Raw genomic sequence first — 12,455 nt, forward strand, 5'->3', positions numbered from 1 at the left:
GGGATTCCATTTATTACCAGTAGAACTCTCTCTTCCTGTCCCTCCCTTGTTTGGCAGAAACTTTGTGTCTGCAATTGTATTCCTTATTCAGCACCTGTTGTCTGCCACCACTCTGCAGAGAGAGAGGGAGGCAGGTGGTATGCTTTGCCATCAAATCCCCGGTAGTCACTGTTGGTCATTGCATTGCTTTAAAGTCCCAAAATCTTTTCATAGTTGTTTTCCTTAACATTATTGTGTTCATTATGTCAATAATTGTTATTATTTTGATCATTATGTCAACAATTGATCATTATAGCCATCATTCTCTTGGTTCTGGGTACTTTATTCTACATCCATTCATGTCAGGCTTCCCAAGTTTTTCCTAATTCTTCCAGTTGATTATTTCTTACAGCCTCTCCCTGGGTGTTGATCTGGATCCCTGGACTGTCACTGTTGCCTTTGTGAGGCCTGCTTGTGTGACCTTGTATAGATCACTGGTCCTCTTGGGGCTTCCTCCATGGCCTGGGCTAGAACAGGGCAGTGGGCCCTTCCAGGTCTAACAACCGGGAGTCCTTGATTATCAGCAGCACTAGGCACCTTCCCATTAGACAAAGTCTTTTTCTCACCTGCAGGAGAATAGTGGGGCTACTTCTGTTCCATTGGACTTCCTCTAGGTGTGCCAGTGGAGTCCCTGCCCCCTACTCCCCCCACAGTGAAAGGATTGGGGACATGACTCCAGAACATCAGGTGGGCATTTTTTAAAAACTTCAATCCTACTCCCCCCCACAAAACAAAACAAAAACTCCCAGCAACTTCCTCCACCCCCAACACATTTTATTGCACACAGTAGGCTTCATAAATGTGTGTAGAATTTTATAACCGCATTAACTCTTATTTATTTCTTATGATTTATTCTCTTGGATGACCCCGCTTGGGATACTTAATTCTTTTTTTACTTTTGAAAGATTCTCAATGGTATAAGCATGTTTCAGTAAGATGTCTGGAGTCTTACTTGTAAGAAGATTTCTATAATATTGATCAATCCTACTAGGATTTAATCTGAACTCCTTCTTGAAATTGGCTTGTTCATTTTTCAGCCTAACATGGTACCTCTTCCTGGGGAGGTACTTTTACTACAAGCCCGGTGATGATGGTGATGATGATGATGGCGATGCTAATATGAGGGTTTTCTATATTTTATTGACAGCCCACCAATAGCCTTCTGGCATTCCCACCGCATGGGTGCCTCTAATATAAAGTGCTCGATGAAGAACGAGGAGAGATTCACGGATTACTCTTCAGATAAAAGGCATTCATCTGGATTTTTATCAAGTGGCAGAGGCCCAGATCCTGCCCTCCATCATGTTAGTATTTGGCTGGGAATGACACGAAGATTTAGACACAACTGGCAATTCCAGGGGGCTCTTAACCTTTCTACAATACAGTGGTTAGCTGCTGATGTTTGTTTTATTTTAGGAACTTGAGGCTCTTTTAAAATGGGCTTTGAAAGTTAAAACATTTAATTTTCCAGATCAAATTCCCCAAAGGAGGCTCTTAGTGAACCTGGGTGTTCTCAATAGTGAACATACTAGTTAGATGGATTTTAGTGTCAATTACTAAAATCAATAGTGATGGGCATTCTTTATGACTCATTTTATAAAAATAAATGTGATAGGTGTTCGTTATTATGCTTATTTTTTAGTCCTCTTTCCAAGGGGAATAAAATTAATTTCTGAGAGCAAACATTCTAGTTTCTTCCCGTTAGTAACCTGTAATGTGGCTTGTCTTCCATGACTTGCACATTGATGACGATGTAGAGGACCTTCCTTTGTAGTAAAGGACAAACCAAGACCACTGGATTTGGAGCTGGGAGACCTGGGTTCAGACTTTGGTTTTGCTACTTACTCCTTGTGTGACGTTGAGCAAGTCATGTCCTCTTTGGAGGTCTCCTCACCTAATCTGTAAAGTATTTATAAAGGATCAGACTTAGTGATTTAAAATTTCTTTTTAAATTGTGAACTGATTAATCAAAATTGATCAACAAGCACAAAAAGTCTAATATACAAAGAACAAAAAAGAGGAATGTATATGAAACTATGATAAGGACAGGGACTGGAACAGGGGATTTCATTGGTAAGAGAACTCAAAGGTGAGAAACTCCATCAGTGCAGATTGGCACCTTCTGAAACTCATACACCTACGGAGAAAGTAAGTGACTTGTTCGAGGTTGGTCAGCTGGATGTCTCAGAGGAAGGCTTGAACCCAGGTCACTCTCTCTCCACTGCCCCTCGGTGAAACTGACCCTTTGTTGGATACAGTTCGATTATTTAAAGTGTATGTTAAATTTACAAGGCAGCAGCCAAGTTGTCCTCTTTGTCCGCCCTTCTCACCTTTTGTTTCCCTTTGTGCATTTTCTCTTGTTTTATTAATGCTCTTTCCTTTCTTCTTGCACTTTTCTCATTTCCCACTAACTCAACCTCACCTGCCCTCAGCTAGAACCCTTCCTCGCAGCAAATAGGCGACTGTGATTTCTAAGGTCCCTTCCAGCTCTATTGTCCTGCTATCAATATTAAGAAATACCATAGACTTTTAAAGTGGAATTTAAATTAAGAACAGGAAATGTAAAATTCCATTTAATAAATTTTACCTGCTTCCCAGGGGATAGTGAGGAAAGCACTTTATAAACTGTAAGAGGCAATGTAGAGATACGTTACTGTTATTGACTATTAATAATACATTTTCAAAAAACCCTTTACATTCAGTATTTTAATGAGTTCAGAGAGGCAGGGAGGAATTGAAGAAAGACAAAGAGATACAAAGGAATATACACAGTCAGCCTTCTGTGGCTTTTCATCATGTCTTGTGGCCTTACAGAATATTTCTGCTAAAGGCTTTTTAACATTTGTGTTGCCTTTTTTGTAGCTACAGGCATTAATGAGGATGTCACCTCTTAGAATCCAGCACAGAGACCGGATGTGTTTTACCAGAATTGAAACAGGAAATCAGAGTCACTTTCTTACATCCCTCTTTTCTTTCAATATTATCAAACCACTTCTCTTCAACTTGTCATTCCCCCGGGCATGTCTAAGAGTAGAGGGAGCCTTTACAGCAATCCATTACGGAGCTTTTCACAAGATTCTGACCGTTGGGTTCCATCACATTTGATGATGTTACAACTCTGTGTCTCTTTCCTGGATTAGAGTAGAATTAAGGTAAAATTGATGAGATGGTCAGTTGCCAAACCTAAAGAGCATTTCCTCATTGGAATGATGATGGATACCATCACTCCCTTGGAAAACAAAGTAAATAGTCCTGAAGAATAGAGGAACCTAATACAGACGGTATGGGTGTGACATCTCAGCTATAAACCTGTCTGGGGCAAGATGGGATTCCAGCTCTTCTTCAGGTCTCAGAAGCCTTCCTTGGGCTCCTCCTCTGACCCTGGCCATGCTGACACATGACCCTGCATGATATCACATGCATAAAGTCTCTGCATATGAGGAATGAAAAAGTACTTTAAAGAAAAGACTGTGTGTGCTCTTGAGGGCATTTCAGAAGAGTTGGGAATGGCTCATTTTCATGGTGGAAATTCAGCATAGGAGGGAGCCTGTTAAATAGGATAAACTGGCATTCACGATCACATGTTTTAGAATAGCAACGCAGTTTTGAGTGTTTCCTACCACAGGTACCAAAGGAAAGTGGCTCTGACATACTAATTAGGGACCTGAAGAATTGATAGGAAAAGCTCAAGAATCTGATGTATGGATATTACTAATTAATTGGCACCAATAGTGCCTTTGGTGATGGGAAATTATTTTAGTTGGATAGGACTTAAAGAGATCAAAGGAACTTGTTTATAACATTTGTCAGTGCTGCTGAGGAAGTCAAAGAATTGTTCATTGCTAGCTTTCATTTTCACACAAAAAACCATTTTTAAATGCTGCTTGATTTCATTAGCTTGTTAAAATTGTTATGTCTTCCAGGATGACTGTTCTCCCACAAGTAAGCTTCAGCGCTTGCTGGCGGAATCTCGAGAGATGGTTACTAATCTGGAACTTAGCACTCTGCTCCCTGTTAGCGCTAGCAATCCCAACCACAGTGTATGTTCATTTTTCTCTCAACTAAGTTTATACTCTCTGAATACTAAGTATAAAGGTGCAGACTGATCTCTGGGGTGGCATGAAAAGCTTCTCTGATGTGCCTGCAGAGTGCGGGGAGTGGTGCATGAGCTAAAAGATGCCCCTGCTTCCAAACTGTTTCTAAAATGTGATACTTTAATGGGACGTGTGTGTGTGTGTGGAGGAAGCTTAGTAAAATAAGTCTTCTTTCACAAAATGACCCCTTACTTAACCCTCTTGAGGCAGTGCATTCCACTTTTGGATAAATCACCTTGGTAGGAAGTTTCTTCTTACATTAAGTCTAGATGTGTCTCTTCACTACTTCCCCACACTGCTCCTGGTTCTACCCTCTGGAACAAAGCGGAACAAGGCTAATTCTTCTGACAACCCATGAAATACTTGAAAGGCAGCTTCCCTGGATCCTGTCATTGCTCCTGTTCTTTCAGACAGTTCTCATATGGTGTCATCTCCAGTGCCCTTGCTGTCCTGCTCACCCCTCCACTTAATTGGTGTTCTCACCTAACACTGGACCCTGTTACAGAGATGTAGCAGACTAGAGCAGAGGTGAGCAGGGCTGGTGCCATCCCTCTTCAACATGCCTTTCTCAGCTTTTCTTCTGGCTGCTGTGTCATGCCCTTGACTCCTGCTGAGGTAGATGGAAAATCACCAACCTTCCCTCCCCAGATCCTTTTTTTTTTATAGAGCTGTTTTCTAGTCATACTTCTGCCATAATGTGTCTGTACTGTTTATTTCTTAGATCTCTGTGTAGAACTTTATATTTATCTATTTTAAATTCCATCTTAATTTCATTAGGCCCATCATTTTTTCCGTCCTGGATGTTTTTGGATCCTGATTTTTACCATTCATGGATTCACAGAGTCTCAGTGTTGGAAGGGACTGCAGCGATCCTCTAGTCCAGATCCATATGTGATCTGTTACGGTATGCCCACTTAGTCATCCAGCCAACCTTTGCTTGAAGACTTCTAAGGGGGAAATGTAGCATGTCCCAAGGAAGCCCATTCCTCCATAACTCCAACTATTAAAGAAATGTTTCATTATTTCAAGCCTAAATTTGGCTCCTTGCCATTTTTGGCCATTGCTTCTAATTGAACATATCTTGTTAACTTTGATGGAAGTGCCTTCTACACCTTCACTCAAGGCATTCAATAAAAAAAAAAAAATGTAAACAGTACACATCCCTGGGGCATTCTACTTAGAGACCTCCCTTCAAGCTGATACCAAACCATTAATGGTTTTCTCCGTAGACATTTATTCATTCAGTTCTAAATCTACATAACTGTGCTATCATCTAGCCCACATCTCTTCAGCTTGTCCAAAAAAATTGGTTATGCTCTGTCTAAAGTATTTCCCTCATCTACTAGTTGAATTACTTTTTCTTGAATGGAAGGGAGGTTAGTCAGGCATAACTTGGCCTTGATGACACCATGCTAGCTCTTAGTGATCACTCCTTTCGTTTCTAAATGCTCACAAGGGATTCTGTGGATTGTCAGATTTTGCTGTGAATTGAGATGGAGCTCCCCAGCCTATAATTTGGAGACTCCACCCTCTTTCCTTTTTTGGATATTAGAGCTGTGCTTTCTCTTTCATCTCTACCTATTTTCAAGTCAGCTGCTCAGCAGTCACTTTCACTGACCCTGGGCTGGCAACTTGGACTCAACGAAGGCAGCCAGGTGCTCCCTTATCATCTCCTCAGTGTCTCCTGGGTTTCAGTTCGCTTTAGTTTCTTTGTTCTCTCTTTCTCAATTGGAAGATCATTGTTCTTGGCAGAAGAATTGGGTAGTCCTGTCTTCTATGTCTGATCCATTATCATTAGCCCATTTATTCTCCATAGCAATCCTATCTCTTCTTACTCTTCTTCTTACCTCCAACGTAGCTTAAAAAAAGATTTAAATGAATCTGTGATCTCATCCATTTGAAAATTCCCTCCACCAGGGCCAATGATAAGCTGTCCATGCCTGCCTATCCTGAGGGACTCACACCTACTTTCTCCCCAAAGTTCACTACAGTGGGCCCACCCGTTGTGCTGAAACAAAACAGAACAAACACATCTTCTTCGCCATCGACTTTTCGTGTGCTGATTTGCATCCTTTCTTCTTGGCACATTGAACATATCAATGGAAAAATATCCATTGCTTTGCAGACTCCATCACATTAACCAAGTGGTATCTGCATCAGAGGGATGTTTCTGGTCCTGCTTTTGCCACTAGCAACTTGAGTGATCTTGGACAAGTCACCTAACTGCTTTTTAATCTCATTTTCCTCATCTGTAAAAGGAGGAGTTGGGTTAGATAATCCCTTTCAGTTTTAAAATCATATTCTAAATTCTTATGTTTGGGTTGGTTTTGTTTTTGCCAACCTCAAACAGCTTAATATTTACAAATTCATATTGAAGATCATTGTTTTTACTTTTTCATGTACTTTTCTCAGTACTTGGACTCATTGGCATCTCTCTGGCCGTCTTTGCCTAGTAACGATTATAGTTTGTTATAATGTTCTTGTATAAGTAGGAGTATTAACACTGAAAGGGGCCGGGAGCACAGTATGGTTCTGGCTTTGGACTCAGAAGACTAGGGCTCAACCCCAGAGTGCCCCGATATTTGCACCTGGTGTGGTCTTGAGCAAGTCATTTAAGCCCTCTAATCCTCGGTTGCTCCGTCAGCATAATGAGAGAGTTGGACACCATGATCTGTCAGGTTGTTGGTAGTTGAAAAACCCATGATGCTGTCACTGGAATGGCAAGTGTTGTAGGCCTTCCCTGGCGTCTTTGAGGCAGTCAGAGGTCTGGTAGCTAAGCAAACAACAGTTCCAGAACTATTAGCATATTGGGCTTGTACAGTCATGGTCCATGGGCTTAAGGCTTGTTTCCTCCAAAAGATTAAAAGCTATTGGGAGGAAGGGACTGTGTTAGGCAGTTGGGTGAGAAGACCTCTGGGACCCCTTTCACCCCTCCATCTGTGTTCCTATGTTAGCCTTTTTTGATCTGTCTCACTGCCCCTCAATATAGTGCCAGGCCTACAGTAGGTACACCGTGTAGAGTGGTTGAGTTAAACTATATGCCATCTTGTTTCTAGCGTAATGGTTATGTGGTCTTTTTAATTGGTGGCAGGGTCTTCATTCAAGGTCTCTCAGAGTAGTATGGGTTAAATCTGGCAAAGAGCTGATTGTTTGGGACAGCAGATGACGTCTATGTAGTTAAGTTGTAACGTCGAGTCAGGAGAGCTGGGCATTACAGCTGGTGACAGCTGCAGAGTGGCACGAGAACCTTCCCTCCCCCCTCAAAAAAACAAACAACTTAAAACTCAAGGGATGTTATTCCTTAGAGTGAATTGTGATGAACTCACTCATTAGCTCCTTAAGATTAGCTGCCTTTTAAAAGAGCATGAGAAGCAGCTGGGTAGCTCAGTGGAGAGAGCGCTGGGCCTGGAGTCAGGAAGCCCAAGTTCAAATGTGGCCTCAGACACTTATTACCTGTGTGATCCTGGGAAATTCACTTATCTCCATCTGCCTCAGTTTCCTCACCTAAAATGGGGATAATAATGCTACCAAACGAGATAATATTTGTAAAGCACTTGCGACAGTGCCCAGCACATTGTTCTTCAGCCGTTTCAGTCATGTCTGATTCTTCTTGAGCCCATTTGGGGTTTTCTTGACAGAGATATTGGAGTGGTTTGCCATTTCCTCCTCCAGCTTGTTTTACAGATGAGGAAACTGAGGCAAACAGAGTAAGTGCCTAGTACACAGCAGGCACTTAAATGCTTATTTCCTTCCTTCCCTCCTACTACTGAGACATAATCTGAATGAAAAAGCGAACACTTTGGGGCGTTTTCAGCTATGTTTGTATTTAGTGGTAGAGTCACAGAATCAGAATTTTATAGTGGAAAGGGAGCTCAGAGGACTTGTCTAGGCCCCACCCAAAAAGGAATCTTTTCTGTAGCTCATCACAAGGGGTCATTCAGCTACTGCTTAGAGACCTTCCAGGAGGGCTAACTCGCCTGGGATGGCAGCCTGTTCCATTTGTACATAGCTCTAATTCTTAGAAAATTTTTCATTACTTTAGGCCTAACTTTGTTTCTTTGTAATTGCTACCCACTGCTCCTGTTCCTGCTGTCTGGAGCCTGATCTCTCTTCCAGTGACAGCCTCTCAGATATGTGAACACAGCTCTCATTGTCCTTCTTGAGTCTTCTCTGCTTTAAGCTAAACATTTCCAGGTCCTTCAGATTATCCTCCTATGGTACAGGACCCTTCACCAGCCTGCTTTTCCTTTCTGAGGACACTGTCCATTTTGTCAGTGTCCTTCCTAAATAGTAGTGCCCAAAATGAGCGCAGTGCTCAAGGTGTAGTGTGACTAGGGCAGAGTATTAAGGGACTATCACCTCCTTATTTCTGGAGGGGAGGCTTCTCAGTGCAGCCCAATATCAGGCTGAGGTTTTTTGGCAACCACATTTAGCTTACAGGCCACGAAAATCCCTCCATCTTTTTAAGACAAATTGCTGTCTAACCAGGCCTCCCCATCCTATACCCATCCAGGCCAATTTCTGAATCCGTGTGCAAGACTCGTATTTATTCCAATTCAATTTTGTTTTATTAGATTTAGCACAGAGCTGTAGCCTGTTGAGATCTTGTCTGCCCTGACTTTGCTATCCACCATGTTGGCTGTTCTTCCCAATGCTGGGCCATCTGCCCATTTTATGAACATGCCAGCCATGCCTTTGGCCAAATTATTGATAACAGTGTTAAACTGCCCAGAGACAAGCATTGAGACCTCAGGGTCTCCACTGGCGAGCTCCAGGCAATGGATCTTGAACTATTAATTACTACTCTATCTACCCCACCCTCCACCCCCAAGTTTGGAGTTGTTCCAATTGTGTCATCATCTAGTCCACTCTTCTGCTTCATTTCACAAGAACAGTAGAAGATGCTCTACCAGTCAGTTAACTGCAGTATAGGAGGTAAGTTGTATCTAAAACATTAATGCCCTGATCTCCTAGTCTAATCTAGTGACCCCGTCAAAGAATGAAATCAGATTGCTCTGGCACGACCTATTCTTGATGAAGCCAATTCATCATCTTAAGCATTGCTTTGGATCCCGCTGTTAATTCGTGAGCTCTTTAGTTCTAGATTTGTCTTAGGAATCAAAGGCCAGCTCACTAGCCTGTAGTTTATAGACTCTGCTCTTTTTGAAAATCTGGAGATTTTCTGTTCTCCAGTCCTGTGGTACCTGCCAAGTGCTCTTCCCTTCTTCAGGCATCACTGATGAGGCTCAGCCCTCACATCAGCCAGACCGATCAATTACCAGTACCCAAGGATAGAGTTCAGCTGCCTTGAATTCATCCAAGACAACCAAGTTCTCTCTTACGCTAGCTTTACTTGTCTTGGATATCATCTCCCTATTTGCCATTTTTGTTCTTCTCCTTGGTCATTCTCTTTGGCAGAGAAAAAAGAAGCCAGTGAGATCTGAACAACTTGCTTTTCTCTGTTGTCATCCCCTTCAGCCCTGCCCGAGCCACTGCTTGTCCATCCTGTTCCTTTGATCCTCCTCTTTCCCCCAAGTGGCCATAAAGGTCTTCATGGGGATTCTTAGTTTCCTGCACCAGCACCATACCAACCTGAGCTTTGGGCCTCTGTCATCCATGTCCTATGATCTCCTTCCACTTCCATTTTCTGTATGTCCCTTCTTTAAGTGAGTTTGGTGAGTTCCTTTTGCATCTACTTCAACGTCTTTAGACAACTCCCATCCCCTCCCCCGCTTTTGGAATTATTTCCATCTGTATCTTCAGAATTTGGTTCTTGGGAGTTTCCCATCCCTCCTGGGCTGACTTCCTCTAAAGGATTTAGTTCAATGCACTTCATTCCTGTCCTTTTTCTGAACCCTACTGGGTTCTGATTCTAGTGGGTGCAGTCTAGGGTGTGTGTCAGGTTATGCCCAGCTTTCCTCTCCTTCCTCACCACAGACTCTAATCTCTTCCTCCAGATGTTCCCATCATTCACATCCTAGCAGTCAGTCCCTCCTTGTTAGTGAGAATCAGATCTGTGGTAGAATTTCCCCTTGTTGGTCCCTTCACTAAGGCAATTACCCGCCTTTTTAGTAGGATGTATGCTCCTTGAGGGTGCCCAGCACCAGATCTGGCACATAGTAGATGCTTAATAATAAATGCTTATTAATTGGTTGATTTGATTGTTTTCCTGTGTCTGTCCTGAGTACTGACTGAAGGGTTTTTTTGTAGACAGACCTCTCCGACCTGACAGCTCACAAAATGCCACTGCCAGTGATTGAAGAAAACAACTCTTGAGTCCAGTTTCCCGGGTGATCATGGGTAAGTCACCTCTGCTTATCTTGTGACATTTCCTAAGCAGCTTCAGAACAGTGATAATGAAAGGTCAAGGCCAGACTTTGTGCCCCTTCTCTCACATCACCTGTACCTGCCTCAGGCCCCTTCCACATTGCAGAGACTAAGTAAGTGCAGCCATGACTTGGATAGAGAGTCCTCATTATCACAATGTTAGATAAGAAACTCACCCTAGAGGTTACCTAGCCCAGAGGAGGCCACGAGGACCCAGAGGGTCAGAATAATTTGTTCAAGGTCACAGCCAGGACCAGAACCTGGATCCCCAGTCCATATGCACTGCCTTGAACAAAGTTGGCACTCAATAAGTCCCAGACATTTTCTAACGTGATGAAATATCAGATCCTATATGAGTGGTTTACAAATAGCCTCTTCAGAACTCCTCTTTTATGTCTTTCCATAAAAAGATTTCTCATATTTAGTTACAGGATTAATAAAGCATAGTCTTAAGCTTTAGACCCTTCCCACCAACAGCTGAAGTTTCCATCATGATTCCTTCCACTAGGGCCATTTCCACCCCCCCATCCATGGTCCTATATAGAGTTTTTCTGGAATCCAATTTCATGTGGGCTGTTTCTTCAGAGGTTTTTGAAGTTTCTGAAAGTCAACACTTGAGATACAGCTAACAAATCATTGATTTTTGGTGTCAGCGATATTTCAATTCTTAAAAATTCCTTGTATGATGGTGCAGTTCTGATCTGGATGCATTTAGGAAAGAAGAGCCCAGCCCCACTTCGTGGAGGTAGGAGGCAGGAGGCAGGAGGTTCCTACAAAGTCCTCTCTTCTGCAACCAAGGGGACTTGGAGGTCTTTTACACACCTCTGGCTGGCCTTGCCTGTGTCAGGAGGCAGAGCTACATTTCAGAGACAGTAGGGAATTAGACATCACTATTCTCTTTTCACTGATCTTATTAAATATGTGTTTCTTCTCTCCTCCTCCCTACCAGAAGCAGATTTCTTGTCTATTTCGAAGGAAGGAAGCAGACATCTTGCATAATACTTACTTTGAAAGAAGATTGTAATTCTTCATAAGCAATACATAGCTAATAGCCAAAGGCACTAGAACCTAAAAGACCATTTCTTAATACCTGTATTTTGAATGTTGTCAAGTTAGTAGTTTCCAAATGTCATAGCTTTATGCTAGGCCTTATTTGTATATATTTGTGAAACCAAACTTGGTATTATGCTGAGAAATATGACTCTTGTGTGTAGAGATGCCTTCCCACTAACTGTTAGAGAAACCTTGGGAAAGCATGAACTTCAAAGTGAGAGCCTCAACAATCGGTGATGGATTGTACAGAATTCTCCACTCTTTTGATGAATTGTTTGAACTATTTTTTCTTGGCTGTACATTCATTTGCATTTTTTACTGGTCTGTTACCAGGGTCAGTTTATAAATGCCCAAAAAATGGCATTCACTTGTTATTTTGTTGCTTTGGCCCTGGACTTTGCTGTGTAAATAGACACGAAATAATGTGCGAAGTGTTTTTAACTGGAAAGTACTTCCTTAGTGACTGAAAATTGACATCCTTCAGCCCGCCCAGAATGAGCTGAGCAATCCCCCTCCTCTAGTCGAGGCCCTGTACACCAAAAGCTTACCAGAAGATCAAGTGCTATGTGTGGTATTTTAATTTTTTCACCTCCGAGGAATGAGAACAGTCCCGTATTTAACTTGTAAAGTCATTTTATTTTTTAAAAATATGCTATGTATATCTGTCTCATCTAAGAGAAGCAACAGCTGCATTCAATGGAAATATTTTTAACAATAAAGAGAATGACCTTTCTGTAGTCTGTCCTTGGTCATAGTACTGGAGTGGAATCAGGGCGGCTGGCGGGGAGACTGGAGACAAGGGAGGCGAGAAGCGGTGTTCCTAGGTCCTCCCACTCCCTTTCCAAACTAGGAACAGCCCATCCCATATGTTCCATTATTAAGAAAAGGCCTGGCCTGGTGGCTTTGCTTAGGAATGTGGGGATATTTTTTTAATGTGTTACC

At 42.3% G+C, this 12,455-nt stretch overlaps 1 protein-coding gene across 1 annotated transcript in view; it reads left to right on the top strand.

Moving 5' to 3' along the window:
• The window catches only part of CCDC62 (coiled-coil domain containing 62), a 55,491-nt gene extending 43,245 nt beyond the window's left edge, over positions 1–12,246 (top strand). The window contains exons 10-13 of the mRNA XM_036736550.1: positions 1,187–1,343; positions 3,963–4,079; positions 10,344–10,433; positions 11,410–12,246. Coding sequence (XP_036592445.1) covers positions 1,187–1,343; positions 3,963–4,079; positions 10,344–10,409 — 340 coding nt within the window. The 3' untranslated portion in view covers positions 10,410–10,433; positions 11,410–12,246. The remainder of the gene's footprint in view (positions 1–1,186; positions 1,344–3,962; positions 4,080–10,343; positions 10,434–11,409) is intronic.
• The last annotated feature ends 209 nt before the right edge of the window (positions 12,247–12,455 follow it).

The sequence above is a fragment of the Trichosurus vulpecula genome, chromosome 1 (genome assembly GCF_011100635.1).
Source record: "Trichosurus vulpecula isolate mTriVul1 chromosome 1, mTriVul1.pri, whole genome shotgun sequence".
NCBI lineage: Eukaryota > Metazoa > Chordata > Mammalia > Diprotodontia > Phalangeridae > Trichosurus > Trichosurus vulpecula.